Genomic DNA, 19,180 nt, shown 5'->3' on the forward strand with positions numbered 1-19,180 from the left:
TGCTGTGAGGCGACTACAACCATAGTGAATATAAAACTATTAATTATAGCAACTTAAAAACACTTCAATGAAACGATACCACCACTTCATCAAGTCTCAAAAATGGAATTGACATCTTTCTCACAGAAGTCACTCAGTTGAATAAATTCCACAGATTTAATGGCATAAACTCGACACCAGTGTTTTTTTAACTGTCATGTCGAGCACAGAGTAAATGAGTTGAAGCTGTTACCTGTCTCGTATAGCAAAGTCCTTCTGCTGTTCCAGGGCGTGGACAAATGTGACCAGGAAGTGCTTGTTGTTGAGAAGAGTGGAGAACATGGTGATGCCCTCCTCCACGTTGGGCTTTGTTGTGTTGGTGGACTGGTGACAGACCGGTCAAACTGTTATTTCTCTGCACAATCTCACCAGAATTCCATTGCACACCTGCTGCACACTCGATAATCTACTTTGACCTGTCGAGGGAACACTTCATCTTGCTACTACAGTTCTTCTTTCTGCTGCTTTGGGCACATCCTTCTCTCCGGGTCTCTCTACAGTATCTGTATCTCGTGCTGCGGGCTCCCTGACTGTGTTTGATTGTCTCTAAATGTGCCGAGTCGGCTTAATGAGTATGGCCTATCTATGGGTGCAACTAAGCAGCGGTGAGATGGAGTCTTCCCTCTGGACTGCAGCCATATGGTGTGGTTTGCAGCCTGACAGAAGGAGAACAGGGGTGTCCATTAAGATAAATGCCCGCCTATGAGATTTATTTGCTGTGACCTGGAAAACACTTCCTGGGAAGACGATGTGGATCCAAAGCACTTCATCACCGTTAGACAGACTCCCCCGGCTGCCGACCCAAAACTAGCACTACAATCGTTACTTTCTCTCTTTCTATTGTGTGCACGCACGCACGCACACACACACACACACACACACGTTCACATCATTCACATTATGGAGTGAAAGTGCACACTCCCTCTCCCACGCTCCCCTCATACAATGGCTCTCACTACCGTCACACACACGCACACACACACTAGAGATGGATTTCAATGAAACGCACACAATTTGGTCGAATTGGCTCCAGTGAGAAGTGTGTCAACAACCTGCCATCAACTCCGTGGGCAGCGTGTTTGACAAGCTCAACATTTTTTGTGCGTCCCTCCCTCACTTGACTCCTCTGAACGACATGCGCAAGTGGTCAAATAAACACACAAGAGCACGGGAGGGCACACAAACACATAGTGAGACATGTTACTTATTATAACAAGCCCATAAAGGCAAAATTGCCGAATATGCCTTTCTGTTCTAGTCATCAAGAATGAGCTCACCACAAAGCCCTAACAAGCTTCAGTGTGACCCAGTTGAGAAACAAGGGAGTGAAAAAGGAGCCAATTCAAGGCACTCGGGCACAAGAGACAGCAACGTAACCTATCATCCTAATGGCTTAACCCCTCACCTTCCAGTCCTGCAGCAGTGGGTGGGTCTCCGGCAGCACTCGAGGGCCCAGAGCATCATTCTCGTAGACAGGCTGGACAAGACTCTTCTCGTAATCAGAGCACATCTGAAACACACATAAATAAACACAGAGAGAACTGTAACACAAAGTCAGCTCTCGTTATAGACACAGGAAAGGTAGAGTAAAAACTTGATAGACAGGGAAATATAAAAAGTGCTGGCCTTGAAAGTTTGGCTGTAAATCTGCAGTTTGGAACCAAAGGGAAGAATTTTCTTTAGAGAGGCCTTGAACATGGGCCCTGACTGACCATGAGAAGGAAACATGACACCGTGACACAACACGTCATGAGCCGTAAAGGCTTTAGAGACAAACTGACTCAGAGCCAAGAGGCAGCCTCTCAGTGCACTCTGTCATTTCTGAGCAGCTACATTCGGCTTGTATTTCATCTTTGTCTGAGTAAGTGTCTAACACTGCTTTGTGTGTTTGTGTGTGTGTGTGTTTGTGTGTGTGTGTGTGTAATCTAAGAGAACCAGAAGCTCAATGAAAAAAAGGAGCGTGCAGAGTCGGGTTGCTGTCTTAGCAGAAAAGCTATGGAGGGGTTGAGGAAGCAGAGATGCTTAAATTTATGTTTCCCTCTTTGCAGCTTTTCAACACTCTCCCCTCTCACTTCCTTCAAAACACAAAATGTTGTCCAGCGCAACAAACCAGCGAGGCTATCGTTGCACAAGAGTCTGTGTACTTGCAAAACTGTGTGAGTGGAGTAAAGTGTGTTTTTGAGAAATCAGGGGGAAAGTTTATTTGACTTAGCGCCCGTCATTGTTCTGTCTCCTTGGGAGTCCATGCCTGTGGTTGGTAGACAAAAGCCTGCTGAGATGTGTCTGTCTGTGCCGGTGGAAAAAATAGACCCACAGTCTACCTTCATAGTGTTGCACTTTAGAAAAATGCTTACCTATGGAGAACACATTAACTCTCAAGCAGGGGGCCAAACTGAGCTTCACTTTCCTCGAGGTATACTCTATGTTTACAAAAGTTCCAAGGTGAATTTGTTTGCTAAGTATGACAAGCGGTGGGAGAAGTGAAATGGGACATGTCGGTGAAAAAAATAATTAAAGCCCCATTGAGAAAAATTGCTTTGTCAGTCCACCAGGTAGATCAGATAGCGGGTAAAAATAGTGTGTCTCACCTTGGGGAAGAACGTGCGCGTGACAAACTGTTTGTACTCCAGAAACGGGATGCCCTGGCTGCGATTCAGCTCCTTGGTTAGGTCGGTCATGTCTGTCTGCAGCTCTGCAAAGCCTGGAAGGATAAAAAAGAAAAAACACAAGACCAATGGTGAATAAATCTCGGGACTGTCATCAAACCACAGTTGTTTATTGTATCTGGTTCATCATGCTTCACTTGTCGCTAAGCAAAAATGAGTCAGGAATGTGTTTAACAGGCTAACGCAACTTCCATCGAATTTCTCCCAGGCTGCTGTGGGGTTTGGGAGATATTTTAGAAGAAATGTGGAATCAGATCATTTCATTTCCTCGACCTGGTGCTCTGTAATAAATACACCAAACACTAATCCTCTCATTTTTTCTCTCTCTCTCTCTCTCTCTTGCGTTCTGTTTGCCAGATTGAGCAGCTCAGCACAGCATACAGGCAAATATTTACCAAACGACAAGCAGAGCAGCGAAATCCTGACTGAGGCCTTCATCCGAAACATGTGTGCAGGCTGAAGTTTGACATGCAGAAACAGTACCAGTCCAGACACTGACTTCTTTAATCTGCGTGCTAATATTGTAGCCACTTAATTGGATAGCGTGTTTTCTGGGAGGATAATGTTGCCTCCTAATGAGATGCTGGAGATCCCTTTATGGAGAAGTGCTTCCTGTTGCAGGATGAGAGATGTCTTTTGGTTACAAAAACGGTTTCTTCAGACTGCGTTAGACCAGGACGACGGGAATACCAGACTTGAGGGATTTCAAACATATTTCATTACTTCTCCCGGTTCTTTATCGTCCTGCTCACACACAGAGGACACCTCGTCCTCCAAACCGTCCGCTCCCAATTAGCTGGAACAGGCTTGAATACCAGAATCTCCCCTCTGCCTCGCTTTTCATACTTCTACCAAAACACTCCCGTTCCTGTAACCTGGAATATATCAATTTCCCATTGTTTCTCACTCCCTCGTTCATTTGCTTTTTGCACATCTTTCTGCGCAGAACTATGGCATTCATTGAGCACACTTACAATGAACTCGGCCACAAATCTATCCTTGTCATCTGACTAAATAACCGCTCCTCTCCTCCTCCTCTCCCTCCCACGCTTCTGCTTCTCCTCGTACTCACAATCCTGACTCCCACTCCAATCGCCCTCTCCCTCCATTTCTTTCTCTCTATCTGTCCCCTCTATCTCTACGCCATAAATCTGGGTGCTTGGACGTGCAGTGGCCTTCACCCGGCTTCACTCTGATGGCCTAGACACCCACACACACAGGGAACTAACCACACACACACACACACACACACACACACACACACACACACACACACACACACACACACACACACACACACACACACACACACACACACACACACAGGCCTCGTTACTTATAGGTTAGACACAACAGAGACGATGTGGCGATGAGTGTGTCTGTGTGCGGCTGATCATTTGTCACAATCTGTATTTTAGAAGTCATGCTGACTAGACACAACTCTGTCCACTGTTGTATCTCTCTCCCAGCACAGACTAGAAAAATAATTTTGCACACGTATGTGGATAAAAAGACAAACACACGCAGTTATGTGGACAGAAACAAAACATAATTTGTGGTCCAAACCACAACAATGACAGAGTTGTTACAAAGAAAGTGTGTGTGTGTGTTTGTGTATTTGTGCCTTTTGGTTTAAAGACACACCTTTACGGATCTCCTCTCTGATCTGGGACTCCATCTCCTCCATTTGCAGTAGCGTCTTCTGCCAGTAGCGTTCCGCCCTTCGACTCTTTGTGCAGTACACTACGAGAGCTGAGGAAAACAAAGACTGTTATAACACTGACAGCTTCCAGTAAATCAGCAAATAAGACCGGGATTAGAGACGGCTCAAGAAGATTTTGAATGAATGAAATTACGCTCGGAAATGGTTTATGAGCCCTTTGAAAAAATATGAGCGTGGATGTTTGAACAATTTTTGCCAGAAATACACATTTGTGCAAAATAGAATATTTGCTTGAGTTATTATATAATGTATGTATCACACTCTGTATGTTGAAATACACTGGTTATTTCACCATCAAGGTAACACTTAAAATCTGTGAAAAAAAACAAAACAGCTCTGTGAAAAAGAAAATCAAAGCTGGGCAATGTGAGAAAATCCAAATTAGCACCAATCTTCCCCCTGATCCACCTGCCCTGCACAGAGGCACACACACATGTACACACACACACACACACACACACACACACACCAACACAAGCAGACTAGACAGGGAGGGGAACAGTGAGGTCTTTGTGCACCGGGTACTGTTCAGGGATGAAGCAAGTGTAGGAAACGATGACGCCCCAAATTCCTTTTATCTGGTCCACATCTGGAACATCCATTGCCGCAGCAGCAGGAGCACATCCATCATCTGGATCATCTACACAACTTACCCACAGTGCACAGCAGCAGCAGCACGCAGCACACAACAATGGACACCACGATGGCCAGCTCACTTCCACCGAGCTGCACCTTGGCGATGGTGTGACGGAAGTTTCCCACTTGCACCTAGAAAGAGAGAGAGGAAGAAAACAAACTGAAACAAACTAAGTTTTTTTTGTTTTAATTGCTTTTCTTCCACAATTCTAACCGAAATCTTAAGTATCTCTCCTCAAGTTTATTTGTGTACAGCCCTCTGGAATTTATATGACACAGAACATATGATTTCGATGGTGAGATTGGTCAATGAAACATCATAACTGCTTACACAGAAACAATGGATTGTAAAAACACTTTGCAGCAGCCCTTAGTCGTGGGACATGGTTTTCTTTTCCAATGTCTGTTTCTATCAAATATCGTGTATTTTAAACTGCCGTCCTCAGCTGAAGGTAGAATGATTGTATGATGATGGATCTTCAGTTTGAGTCTTTAGTCTTGGAAATTCAAAAAATGCACACTATTGTACAGTATTTACTGGATATGTAAATTATAAACTATATTATTTCCAGTCCTAACAATTAGGCAAATTGGATTCTGAGGGAGACAAAGACGGAGGCAGCGAGAGGGAGACGCAAACAGAGCCGTAATGAGGAGAGACGGTAGACGCATTAAGGGTTTTCTTTGTACAGTGCAAAAAAACGCATGCACTCGAACACATGCTAAATGGAAACACAAGTATCTGCACGCATGCACAAATCATTTTTTTCATGGGCACAGGTGCAGACATGAGGGGGGGGAAAAAAGCTACACTCTGGATTTTGAAAAATGGTCTGCCTGCTGCAACGAGCTGGAGGAGTCACGTAGTTCAGAGTAACCCAGATGTGACAAGAAAAGGACTTTCACTTCTGCCTTCTGATTAGTCAGCAGGGCATCTGTGGTCCCTCCCAACATCCTTCCCTCTCCTTCCCCCCCAATCCACACAAACATAATAAGATCTAAAGAAAGAAGCCTCCGATCCTCAGACCAAATCCCTCTTACACTGGTCTGCCTCCGAGGGAGAAACTGCCTCACTGGACTCTTTCCTTATTTTCTCATTCCCCTCTCTCTCTCTCTCTTTCTAGTCCAAGGCGTTCATTTATCAGGGAGCGAAGGCGCTCATCCAGAGGCTCCAACATCCAGGCTTGGTTTAATGGAGGGGAAAATGCCATTGTTCCATGTTCCTGTTTCGCTCAGGGTACGAAAACACCGCTTCCCCACATCCACTTCTGCATCGCAGCCATACTTCAGAGCCAAGCACAGCACAGACATGTAAAAATAGACCTGCCACCCAAAGTAAGCGAAGTAACACAAATGGCCATAAGCTATGCAGCAGCCCGACATGTATGAATTTATTCAAATGAGCCGACAAAAAGGAAAATATACACCCGCTGTGTATTTATGCTCCTGTCAAACGTGCACACAAATCATCCTCACAGGGCTCAGGAACAGGCAGCCCACCCATTCGTGTTATGGCGTCTCATTTGACCCTTGCCCCGCCCTTTGTGTCTTGGCTAATTGCTTGTGTTTATTCTCAGACATCCTGAAAAACAGACGGGGGGGGGGGGGGGGGCGGGCGGCCACTCGGGCGAGCCTCAGGTACCGAGGGTGAGGGAGAAGAGCCTTCCTTCTATTTCTGTGTCAAAGATTAGGAAACAGATCTTCCAGTTCAGCTCTACCGACAGACACAGAGAGACTAACATATGTTTCTGAGCTATTTTGCCAAACCTCTCACAGTCTGGCTCATATTTAAATATAGATGAGCACTTCCCCCCCCCCCCCCCCGCTTTAATAAAGTCCTATCACAACAGACCAGAATGGACAACAACAGATGGGAAACGTGGGTAGCGGGAAGAGCGTCTGGTTTTATCAGGACTGTGCAGGGCTCAACCAATTCTTGATTAAGACCTCAAATAGTTAGGGACAGAACTTAGGGACAAAATAAAAACACCAGCGAGGACGGCAATCATCTCTATCTCAGAGAACTCGGGTCTCGGTGTGACTCGATAGGTGTCGGTGTCGCTGATGGTGTCGAAGGACTGATAGGGAGGATTAAAGAGATAAAGGCTAAGCTGTAAACATTTCACTGTTCTCTTTTGGCATTGTTCTGCAGATAGTGACGGATCACCGCCCACTCGAACTGCTGATTCATGGTGGCACACTCGCAGACTGGAGGCTTTTCAAAATGCACAGAGAGAGACACACAAACATCACAAGTTGTGCATGCTTGTGCAGATCAAAGCTGTTTCAGCGGACACCACAGATGGTCTGGATTGTGACTAAATGTTTGGCTTGAGTAGCGTACGACAGATGGGTGATATCCTCAAAATTAACAGGGTCTATTGAGCAATATTTTCAACATGAGGTTGTGTGTGCGTGTGTTTTTTGTATTTGCGTTTACCGAGGTGTTTTTACAGGCTTGCGTATACTCACGGTGACAGGTAGCTCGTTCTCCTTGGAGCTCAGCAGTCCGGTGATAGTGCAGTGGAACAGCTGGTCATTGCTGAAGCTGATGTTACAGGGATAGGAGCCAATCATCACCGAGTATTCCTCCGGCCTCAGTTCCAGATCGCTCGGCCCTTTCTGTGCCAGAAATGAACAAAAACAGCCGTCAGCCGGTCAGCGGTAAGAGACCAGAGGGGCCCGCTTTGAACAGGCGCAGATAACATTCATACAGAACAGAGAACAAAGCAGCCACGAGCCATACATACTGTACGGGCACTTACACTCTCGTACACACTCGCAAATCTACAGGAATAGAAGCGGAGCCGTGGCAGGCCTGTCACGCAGCTGTCGCGCAGAGGAAGCCAGCAGAAAACCCATCCAGTTTGGGCTAGAGTTCACCTTAAAGCAGCAAACATTCCCGCTGCCTCTCCCACACGGCCAGGCAAGTTTTCTACAAACAAACTTGCTGACAGTCATTCCTGCTGGTACCCAAAATAACATTCTCAGGGCTTCTTACAGGAGCCTGTCGGAATAAGCTGAATGGGCCTCTTTTGCCAATCCGGCTCTGGCCTGTGTCAATCCCAGCCTCTAAGAGCGGGGGACTCCCGAGGGATCCACAGAAGACCCTGATCATGTCGCTGTGATGTCATCCAGTAATGAAAGCTTAGGCTTCGACAAGGCAAATCTAAAATAGAAAGCCTGCGTTATTAACTGGGGGCACGGAGTTTAAAAGACACACAGAGGGTTCCATTAAAACTACATTAGGTTGCCTTATGTACGGGGCCAATAGCGTAGCAATATTATTTGTGGAGAATTGACTGTATCTCAATCCGTGTGTGAATAATCCCATTTGTAAATGTGTAAATAATCTGAAAAAGTGGATGCTGAGATTTGTGAATTCATACAGGCTATGATGTTAGTGTAATCAGATTTGTAGACGAGTAAAAAAAATCTCTGTACTGAGATCTGTACGTGTCGACGGATCTATAAATACGTACTTAGATATTAGCGGCTGAAAGTGTTTTGAGAGCTTGAGATACAGAAAAGTCTTAAATTACAACTCAGACATGCCACAGATGATTCTTGATTCTTTTTGAACACTTCTGCCGGGGTAGATCTGTAAATGTGCGTGGGGATTTGTCTGTATCCACTTCTGTCCACAATGTTTTCTTTACCCTAAACTGAGGTATGGCAGTACGTATGATAAGTTGGAATTGATACATGGAAGATTGGACAGGAGGCAAAGGGATGACACAGAAGCTAGAGGAGCATTATTTGTTATTTGTCAGTTTGTTCAAAAACAAACAAAAACAAAAAAACAAGCTGAAAAGGTGGCACTGAATTGCTTCACCAAACCTAGACATGGTGGCTGCTGTCAATAAGCTTATACTCGTACTAGACAATAAAACACAGGATGTCTTGGCCTTTGCTGCTTTAATTTCTTTAGATGTCCTAACTATGTGCATGCTAAATTGCTGGAAATCCCCTTTAAATGTCAGCAGCAAGTCACATACTTAAGACAAATTTCATCATAGCAAGTCCCATATTTAAATTACATTAAAGTATTTGAAAGGGCAGTCATGTTATTCTTGGAAGGGAAATTTTGGTTCGTAACAGATATGATAACCTAGTGCTCCCAGGAGGGATTAGTGATGTCTGGAAACACAGCAACATTTCTAAAGCATTTTATTTTGATAAGGCAGTAAATCGTTGTTTGAAATAGACAACTTTCTTTTCCTTTCCAAATTTGTTTGGGCTGACCTGAGGTTTTATCTAGAACTTGTCTGGTTATATGTTTTTTTCCGTCTTTTTTTTGGGGGGGGGGATGTTGCAGCATTCACACATCTCTGCAATTAACTCTGAATAAATAATGTTGTTTTGTAGTCTGGAATATTGCTGAAAACTATAACAGGACAGCATTTTTTAGAAAACTGTAATTTCCCTTTAACATGAGAATGATCAAAATGAGGAAGTGTTTGCGTTTGTGTATGTTTATCCCCAGTGTGCTTCCTTGCTTTGATTACACCCTCAGGGCCCTGTCCTGTCCCCACTGCAGGATGCCACCCCCTGGGTCTCTGTCAACAAATGCTTCCTAACATAGACAAAACACACACACACACGCATGCACACACACACACAAATCTAATACACACATAAAACACAAATCGAACTGGCACGGAAGACATATAGTAAAATACACTGAATAACTCCCATACTGTGTACAACACAGAATTTCACACTTAAAGTCATCGGTCCAACAAAATGAAATCTAATGGCCAAAACAGGATGAAGGCAAACAGAACCCACCCACATTCCAGCTCAGCTTCTTAATAAAGGATCTGGCTCACTAACAAACTCCCTATTAAACTAACACACTCAGCCGCTCTCCAGCCTCTCGCCCACATTCAGGTCCACAACATGGGAATCCACCTTCCTTTAAAAAAACAGGAAACAGCAGATGAGTCGCCCATGGGGATCGGCTCCTGCAAGGGCCTCATCTGACACACACACACACACACAAACACACAAAGAGGAAGCCGATTAGGTTCTAACTTCCCCGTCTGTAATGTTAGCATGTGCGTGTCGTACGGTGCCACCGCCGTTGGCCCTTCAGGGGGATGAATCCAGGCCCGGCAGGTGCTCAGATCAGCCAGAACATAGGAACATAGGACCACCTGCTGAGCTGCCATCGCACCTCCCCCTCCCCCCCGTCAGACCCCCGACAGGACTCAACACCTTTGATGTGTTTTCTGTGCCTGTGGATTGTGTGAATATGAATAAAGGAACGTTCAGCCCTGTCTGCTGTTCTCAGTGGGGGGAGTCAGGTTACAGCAGCGCTGGCTTTTGGAGTCGAGCAACACGCAACCTTTAAAAAAAAAAAATCCTCTCACTTGTTCTTTGCAGGGTTTGAGTCGAGGGGTGTGAAAGCTGAGATGATGGACAGCCAGCGTTGATGATGACACTGTCGTCACCTCTGACTGGTTTATGAACAAACGACTAGTGACAGCTTCATCTTCCAATGCACTTTGTGTTTAGTGCCTAAATTTAGTTATTTTATCATTGCACAAACTACTCCACACATTTCTATGAAAATATAATTAATGAATAATCAATAAAACAGCAGTATTGCCATTCAGCAGGAGGTGGACAACAACACTGAGACTGACGGGATCATTTTCTAGTAGAAGGAATACGGATATTTACTTGACCTATCAGTAAACCAACACATCAGTGAAGCACTAATCTGAACTTCCTGTGTCAGCGGGGTCACTCACATTGATGATGAGCGTCAGTGGCTCTCTAGGGTGGTGTTTAATCAGCTTCTCCTTGCTGGCGGTGAAGAACTGAGGGTCCTCCACGTACTCCAACGGGAAGTGACCCTTATGAGGCTCCCCTTCCTCGTCTTCTGGCTCGCCTTCATAGGCGAAGGGGTTATCTCCCGTGTAGAGGACTCCGTTCAGGAGGAACTGCACCGTGGTCTGCTGGGACTGGCTGGACGCCAAGGACAGGCAGGTGATCGTGGAGGGGGAGAGCACTGTGCAGCGCTGCAGAGGGAGAAAAACAAGGCAGCTTTGAGCAAATCATTTTATACCCTTTTCATTCACCCTTCAGATGGTTGATAAAATGAGGCAGGGGCAAACAGAGAGCTTGGCTGTGTGCGAGGAAAACAAAACCTGCCTGGTAAGCTGGGAACCACTAAAGCTCACTCAGAAGTCTGTACACACACCAAAGTGTAAAGATTAGAGCAGGTGCAAGGAGGATTAGTTGTTCTGCTGTTTCTAGGCACATATCTGATGAGCCATTTTCCTAAAAACATCCCTTTACGGTTTTATGGAAGTTAGACATCTTAAACACATATATTTTATTTTGTTTTAAATAATTATAAAAACCCACATATTTGCATATACAATTCAAAGAGTTTTATCAAGTAAAAAGCTGATTACTCACTGTTTCTCCTAGTCCAAGCACCTGCATGGTCACACTCTGCACCAGATTGAAACCCTGGCCAGTAACTGTGATGGTCCTGCCACCACTGGGACAAACAAACACACACACACACACACACACACACACACACACGCAAGAGTCACATCTTAGCCATGATAAAAAAACATGTCACATTCATACTGCTATGCAAATAGGGCTCCATATAATAATGCAAAGCAGTTTGACAGTTTGAAAAAATCTGTGTTGTCAAAGACGCCGCTTCCCTGTCTCACACTCTGTGCTATTTAGAGCACAACAGAAAAGAAGCTGCACATCAGGATAACATTACAGTAATGACTTAAGTCAGAGACTCTCTGGAAACAGCCAGCTCGAGGTGTTGAGGACATTTTAATGCCTGTGTGGTTTCTGGCACTTTACGTACCTGAGGTAGCTCTTTTTGGGGTGGATGAAGCTGATGGTGGGGTTCTTCTCGTAAGTGTATGTGGCGCTGAGCTCCGCACTCTGACAGGGAAGGTTTTCAAACTCTACGCACACTGACACCGACTCGGTGAACGCCTGCAGGGCTGGAGGCATGGTGCATGCAATGGTGTCATCCATTCTCCTAAAAAAAATGAGGCAAACATCGTAATCACACATCTTGTGATGTTTACAAGTTATAAATACAAAACCAAAGTTTCCACTTAGAATCAAATTTTTGTTTAATACATCTTGAAGAATTTAACACAAACACTGCTTTGGAATAAACTCAATTACTTTGAGTAGAGCTGCCGGCTTAAAACGTGACACTTTGGAGATGGACACCAGTCACACAAATGATGAATTAAGGCTTGGGATGAATTCAAGACTTTGTTTTCAAGCCGCATAATTTTGAACTGAAAAAATCAAGTCTCCAGCAGGTCTTGCAGCACAGCTTGAATCAATAGCCGTAGTTACAGCAATTGGTACCAGTCATGTAGAAAACACTATGAAAGCAAATAAGGTTTTTAAATTATGGGCAATTTAAAGCTCAGTACAAAGACTTTAAGACCTCTCTTTAATGTGCCTGAAAGAAGAAGAAAACACAGTGACTCTGACTTCACGCTATTAGAAATAAATCATACTCACTCTGTGATGGTGCATTCCAGTGTGTTGTTGACCTTGACTCTGACCTGAGAACCAATGTCCAGGTGTTCCCCCCTGATGGTCACCCTGGTTCCCCCAGCACGAGAGCCCTTCTTCGGCTCCAAGGACAGCAGCTTTGGGACCTGAGCACAGACAAAGCGCAAAACAGGACATCACACTCGTCTCTAAACATCTTGCAGCTCCTGTCACTGCGACACCCAGGCTTCCATAAACTGTGTTTTGTTTATTTATGATGCTTGCTACCAAATAAAATCCGTCCTTCCCGCTTTGAGGTTCAGATATCTCATCTTTACAGATTGGCTGAGACAGCTGCTGACTATAACAGTAAATGAGTGAAGAAAACTGTGAAGAAAGCCCACGCTGCAGAATGTTAAAGTGCTGCTGGAGCCCAGGCCTTCAGGCCCAAGCTTGCAGGACAGCTATGCTGCGGGTGAGAAGCAATAGTGTTCATGCATCCACATGAAAAACTGCATGCCCCCGCAGTCATATATGCACATGCAGACACATATACAGAGGCTCTTCACGCATTGATGAATAGTCCTGTCCAGCTCTCCCGCTACCAGCCTCAGCATCCCCATTCTTTCTGAACTTGCTATCCCCGCCATGAACCTCGCCTCAAGGGAAACCTCTTATCCTCACTGACAGGATTCACTTCCTTAGCATGCACGGATGGAGGAGACCTATTGTGTGTTTGTGTGCCAGAGTGGGCGTAAGGAGGCAGATGTTTCCGTATAAAGGTTTGAGGAAGGAGATTCGGCAGAGGCACATATCCTGTCTCCGAAACCTGTTTTCCCTTTCTCCCACATCATCCCCTCAAAGCCCGGCGGTATAAACCTCTCTCACACTGAGCATCTCAGGGTTTGGATAAGGAAGCCCAAGAGGAGTTCCCACAACACCCCAGCATAATGTTTGTTGTTCTGGATTTGTCTTGGTCCTCATGTATCAAGGAGGGCTTCAAGACCGGGGTGATTTCTCTGCGGGATGACTCACAGACAGAGCCTCTGACTTTTCCAGCACTACATTATGAAAAACACTTTGTCTATAAACAATAGAAACAAAGCGCTTGCATGGGTATTTCCACTGGTGGAATACTCTTACTCCAATGGGAGACTGTGTGGGTTGAGGTCAGTTAACACAATGCTGGCTAGTTTGCTGCGACCACTGATGGATTCAGAGTAAGGGGGACATTCCAACAATCGCCATATTTGTTTTTGCTGGCAGCGAGTGCCAATTGACAATGGTGCTTAGTGAACGTTAGAAGATTCCCACACACTCACATTCCTCGGAATCATAAAATGCATCTGTTAACACTCAATTGAGACATTTCGGTTTCCCAGCAGGGAGCGAGAAACAGGAGAGCTTAGAAGAAGAAGAAGAAGAAGAAGAAGAAGAAGAATGTGTAGGGAGAGGCAAGAAGAGCAGGAAGCAAAGATCAACAGGAGGGTAGATGTCTGGAGAAGACTCACCAAGTAAGAGAAGGTCTCCTTTGAAGCCCCCTCTCCGCTCTGATCCACCTCCACTCGGACGATGTCGTTCCTGTCTTGCTCGGACCACCCAGTGACACACACCAGCCTGGGGAGTTCAGAATGAATGTGACCTCCTTGTTTGGTTGTCTTAACACCACAATCAAATATCAGTTATTACAAAAAAAAAATAACAACGACAGTGGATAAGAAAAACTCACAAATGCAGCTCATAACTTCTATTGAATAAATTAATTTAAAGAAGGAATTTGCTCGACACAAATTGCAAGTGAGAGGAACCAATATGAAGAGCTGGATCGCGACTGCTAAACAGAGGCACGTAATTAAACTTGGAGAATGGTGCTTATGAACTAATTCATCAAACCGTATTGCATTTACATATGAAATCTAATAAAGCTTTGGGATATCAGATATTAGGAGATGTAAAGTTCAAAGCTCCTCAGACCAGATGTGTCTAACCACAGAGGAGATTAAGGAGCTGCCGAGGCTTGTTCCCTTTGCCTCCTGGCTGCGATTAAGCCTTGTGTCATCAGTGCACGCTCTGCAGGGACGTCTCGTATTAACGACACACCGGCGTACCGAGGCAGAGGGATCGACTGTTCCGGGGCCTCACTGGGATAAATATACTAGGGGGGGAACACAACCTTTATCACCTCACATGATTCCCTTGCAGCCTGACACCCCGTCGGTTTATTTAGTCAGGTGCCTGCTGCTACATGGTTATAAATTCTAGCGATCGGATGATTGACAGAGGAGAGGCGGGGGGATTTTTCATATGCAGAGGACGTGTGTTTTATGTGGGTGGACCTGGCAGGACACACGATGAGACGAGACCGGACTGGACAGATTTGAGGCAGGTTGGGTTCAAACTGAGACCAGGGAGAAAGCTGAATCTACATGTGCTCTTAAATGTCAGGCCTGATTCTACACACACCGACTCTGAGCGAAGCCAAACCCTAAAACCACTGCCGAATTTAATGAGCTCCATTAAATCACAGATTCTCTTTATAAGTCTGAATGGCTGTTAAAAAATATTCAAAACATAAACTGCAATAGTGTGTTGGAATTTGCTGGCAGGGTCCACATTCCTGATCATTAATTACAGGAGCATCAGGTAAAGAATGTAATTGCATTCAAATTACACCCCTGTCAATTCAGTGCCACGAGCGCAGACGTGCACCTGTTAGAAGAAAGTGCATCATTCCACATGCTCGGATTGAGGGAAGAGAAAAGGAAAATAAACTGGAACGTGAATTCAAAGAAATCTGAGCCTGAGTCGGGCTCAACCTCGAGGGCCACCTCAGGCCAAAGTGAGGAATCAGGCTGAGGATCAAACAGTTATCAAAACAAAACATCATATTAAATGGTTTCTGCTATTGAACAATAATATTGGGAGTTATTCTGTGGGAAAGAAAACATAAAAAACTATATTTTTTGGAAGAGTATGACCAAAGGCTTCTCAGCAGATAAAAGCTACGTGTGAGTCTGTTGCATTTCAACTGTACAAGCACTGGGCTCTTTGTGTATCTCAATTAGACATCGATTAAAAATGATCAAGTCATTGAATGTTTTTTGAATGTGACACTTCAAGGACTTTTTTTGGGGGGGGGGGGGGGCGGGGGGGTCATACATAACTTTTCTGCATTGAGTAAAAGCACACACTTCAGTGGCCCCTTTGATTTAAAAAAAAAAACACAAACATTTCAGTCCATATTTGTTTGAATGGATTAAATGTTGGGGGTCTTTGCTGATTCCAGTTAAGCAGGACACATTTCTTATGTGATATATGATCTGTTTCCTAGACATAGGGTCTATTGTCTTGTCCAGTTCTGCAGCAAATAGATACTTTAATGGTGCTATGTCCAGTGGCCTTTCCAGGAAGCCGAGAGTTAGGTTTGTGTACCTCCTTCCAGATGTGTTGTGGTTTTCTAGATTCCCAGAAACATTCTCAGGCCTTTTTTGTTTCTTTTTGAAGGTGACATCTGTTTTATAAGACTCTTCCAGACACGTTCACCCTGGTGTATGTGAGCAGTGTGTGATGTTGATGCAGTGTGAGCCCTGTCAAAAAGAGATGCAGACTCCCAGTCGGAACAGACAGGGCCTGGACTGACCCCTGCTCCGAGCGCATTCCAGCCCAGCCCCTCGGTGGAGATATTTTGGGTTTCAGAGGGCGATATTTTGTCTACAGCTCTGAGATGTCCGTGATCATTTCCCTTGAGTTGGTGATGAGGATCATCAACAATCAAGTCTGCGTGATTCGATGGGAGAGTCGTCTGGGTTCTGCTAATTGCAGAGGGGGCTAAGGCCACTCGAGGGTCATATCAAAATGATAGGGAGGGCAGCAGAGAAGTACTTCAGTAAATGAGGTGTGCCTACCCTGACTGTGCCATTAATTAAAATGTTGACAACCAGTGAGTGGGGCACCGTCGCTCCAGCGCTGCCGGTTTTTCCTTCTGACACCCAGATGTGACCTTTGACCTCCCAGCACACGAGCAGACACCTGTCTCAACAGACCCAGTCAATGAGGTCACATGTGCAGGTGTGCGTGTGTGTGTGTGTGTGTCTGTGTGTCGGTGTGTGTGACTTTTCTGTAATAGCATTCTGAATATAACTGTTCCGAATGAGCTTATTTTTGGGAAACAGGTCAAATTAATCTTGTCCTCATTTCAAGTTTCAAGGATGTGAAATATATTTATGTTTCGACTTTATTCTCTGAATTAGGTTTCAACTAACAGTAACATTAAATATAAGATTTTTAAATACATTTGAAAATGTAAGGTTGTAAACGCAAAGTGTTTGAGTTCATGGGATGCCATAGGATCAAAAGTAATTAAATCTATCAAAGAGGTCCCCAGAAGAATAGCAGTGGGAAAGTGAACTGGTGTTGGTGCATATGTGCCTGCGTGCCTGCAAGTCAAATGTGCTGACACTGTCGGATGCACTGACGTGTGACGATTTGTCAGTTGCACTTCAAGCGATGGGGGTATGCGTCGCTGTCATAACAACCGACCTCAGCAGCCAATGAGGAGTGACGACACAGGCTGAGATCACCGAGGGAGTGAAATGTGATTCGCTGTTTTCGCCGTGCGTTGGGGGGGGGGGGGGGGGGAAATGTGTCAGGCAGCTTGAGTGACAGGTGAGACCCACAGCGCTCCCTTGAACTGGTCCTGATACAATGACTGGCTTCAGTGGAGCAAGACCAGATAAACAGTTCCAGTTGGGGAACGTCACAGATACTGAATGGAAGTTTGGATGTAATGGTAGAGTTACAGACCCCCCCCCCCCCCCCCCGCTCGGTGTTATCCCAGAATCAAAGCGGGGTCCTGCTGTCTCCATGGTGATAGTGTGATGGTCCCTGAGCTAGGGCGAGACGGCAGCGGAGTCGTTTAAATTGAGAAGTGTGCTGCATAATAATATTTGTGAAAATTAGCCTCATGAATACATGAAACCTAAACTATGCAGCAGGGATGTTTCCACCCTCAAAAAATGATACTGTGAAGACCTGGCAGACTTGTGGATTCGTATGATCTGTGATTTGTCGGTGGATGTGTAGTAAAATCAAAATAATGGCAGCTTTCATTTACATGAAAGGTTTTACTTTAGAAACTGCAACATATCATTGGCTCATATATGGCTGCTTTTATGAACCACATTTATAAAGTGGATTCAAAACACTCTGCAATACATAAGTTATATTCACACACATACTAATACAGTTCAGTGTATCGCCTTAGGAATCGGTAGCTTCGACATGTAGCCTGGAGGAGCCAGGAATCAAACCATCAACCTCATGGTCAGTGGACAACCACCTCTACCACAGCCTGAGGCACAGCTGCTTGAAGGTTAATTCTCTTTTTCTGTTCTGTTATGTTTGTATGCAGGCACACTACTAAAGATATGTGTGTGTGTGTGTGTGTGTGTGTGTGTGTGTGTGTGTGTGTGTGTGTGTGTGTGATTTGACCCAGCTTGTATCTATATTTTAAACTTTCTTTTTACCTCATCACTGCCCATCTTGAACAGATATCATTGACAATATAGATATTGTGTCTCAGTGGAACCTCCCTGATAAATTCAAGGAAAAAATAAATAAATAAAACATTTAAATAACGCTAATGCGTAATCTTGTTTGAGCTTTTGAATATTTTATAACAAGTGTATTTTTGCTGCAGTTGTGTAGTTTAGACTTTTTAAACCAATAGCGCGGTTCCCAGTTAGAAAAGGATTCTGTGAGGTACAGCTAACTAACCTAATATTTACTGTTTAATGTTGCTGGTCACATAGCAGGTTTCACACTCTGCTCATGACTGGGATGTATTGTACATGTCAGGATTTTTTTTACCAGTAATAAATCTTTAATTCGTTCACTCTGGCTGCCGTCCACCTGATCACTCACCTGCTTGAAAGCATATCAGCTATCATCTCACCAGTCCTAGCTGCTGCGTAGCTGCATATTTTAAATATAAATGATGTACGTGACAATCTCTTATTCTTCTGTCTTGTCATTTTGACAATGTCGATGATGTAAAAAAATGAAGAAAAAAGAGCTGCCATAGTCGGACTAGATTTTGAATCACAATTCAGACACATGTTTGTATGACTTACCGAACAGAGACAGAGTAGAACTCGGGTAGGAGATCACAAGGCACATCTCCAATGGAGACCTTCACTGCACCCGCCCTCCGGCCCAGGTTCCTCCCTTCTATCGTCAGCAAGGTGCCTCCTTCCACAGGACCCTTCAGAGGGGAGATCTGACAGAGACACAGTGAAGTAATGAGCAGCGAGAAAGAAAAGATCTCAAAAGTAGATTACCTCCCTAAAAGATCCTCCTTATGATGCCAGTGAACATGACAGAGAATTAAGGGATTGGCGATGCTTTCTCTGATGCTGACATGGAGAGGGGCACACAGAGAGAGACAAGGACAAGTGTTCTCCGGCTGAAGACTGAGATCTAATTGAATAGACACATGGTTTAGGTACATGCACACATAATGCAGAGTCTTAACCATGTCAGTCTGAGACTCTTCAGCTTCTAATCCTCCACAGCACATGCAAATAAAGAGCGGCCCAAGAGCCCTCTT

At 44.7% G+C, this 19,180-nt stretch overlaps 1 protein-coding gene across 1 annotated transcript in view; it reads right to left on the reverse strand.

Annotated features, from left to right (window-relative positions):
• plxnd1 (plexin D1) overlaps positions 1 to 19,180 on the reverse strand; it is a 63,513-nt gene that overhangs the window by 12,210 nt on the left and 32,123 nt on the right. Inside the window, exons 13-24 of the mRNA XM_053424057.1 lie at positions 18,705 to 18,850; positions 14,085 to 14,190; positions 12,601 to 12,740; positions 11,918 to 12,097; positions 11,497 to 11,581; positions 10,824 to 11,093; positions 7,537 to 7,686; positions 5,082 to 5,196; positions 4,350 to 4,457; positions 2,628 to 2,740; positions 1,445 to 1,549; positions 233 to 363 (exon numbers count right to left, since the gene is read on the reverse strand). Coding sequence (XP_053280032.1) covers positions 233 to 363; positions 1,445 to 1,549; positions 2,628 to 2,740; positions 4,350 to 4,457; positions 5,082 to 5,196; positions 7,537 to 7,686; positions 10,824 to 11,093; positions 11,497 to 11,581; positions 11,918 to 12,097; positions 12,601 to 12,740; positions 14,085 to 14,190; positions 18,705 to 18,850 — 1,649 coding nt within the window. The remainder of the gene's footprint in view (positions 1 to 232; positions 364 to 1,444; positions 1,550 to 2,627; positions 2,741 to 4,349; positions 4,458 to 5,081; positions 5,197 to 7,536; positions 7,687 to 10,823; positions 11,094 to 11,496; positions 11,582 to 11,917; positions 12,098 to 12,600; positions 12,741 to 14,084; positions 14,191 to 18,704; positions 18,851 to 19,180) is intronic.

Source organism: Pleuronectes platessa, chromosome 6 (genome assembly GCF_947347685.1).
Source record: "Pleuronectes platessa chromosome 6, fPlePla1.1, whole genome shotgun sequence".
Lineage (NCBI taxonomy): Eukaryota > Metazoa > Chordata > Actinopteri > Pleuronectiformes > Pleuronectidae > Pleuronectes > Pleuronectes platessa.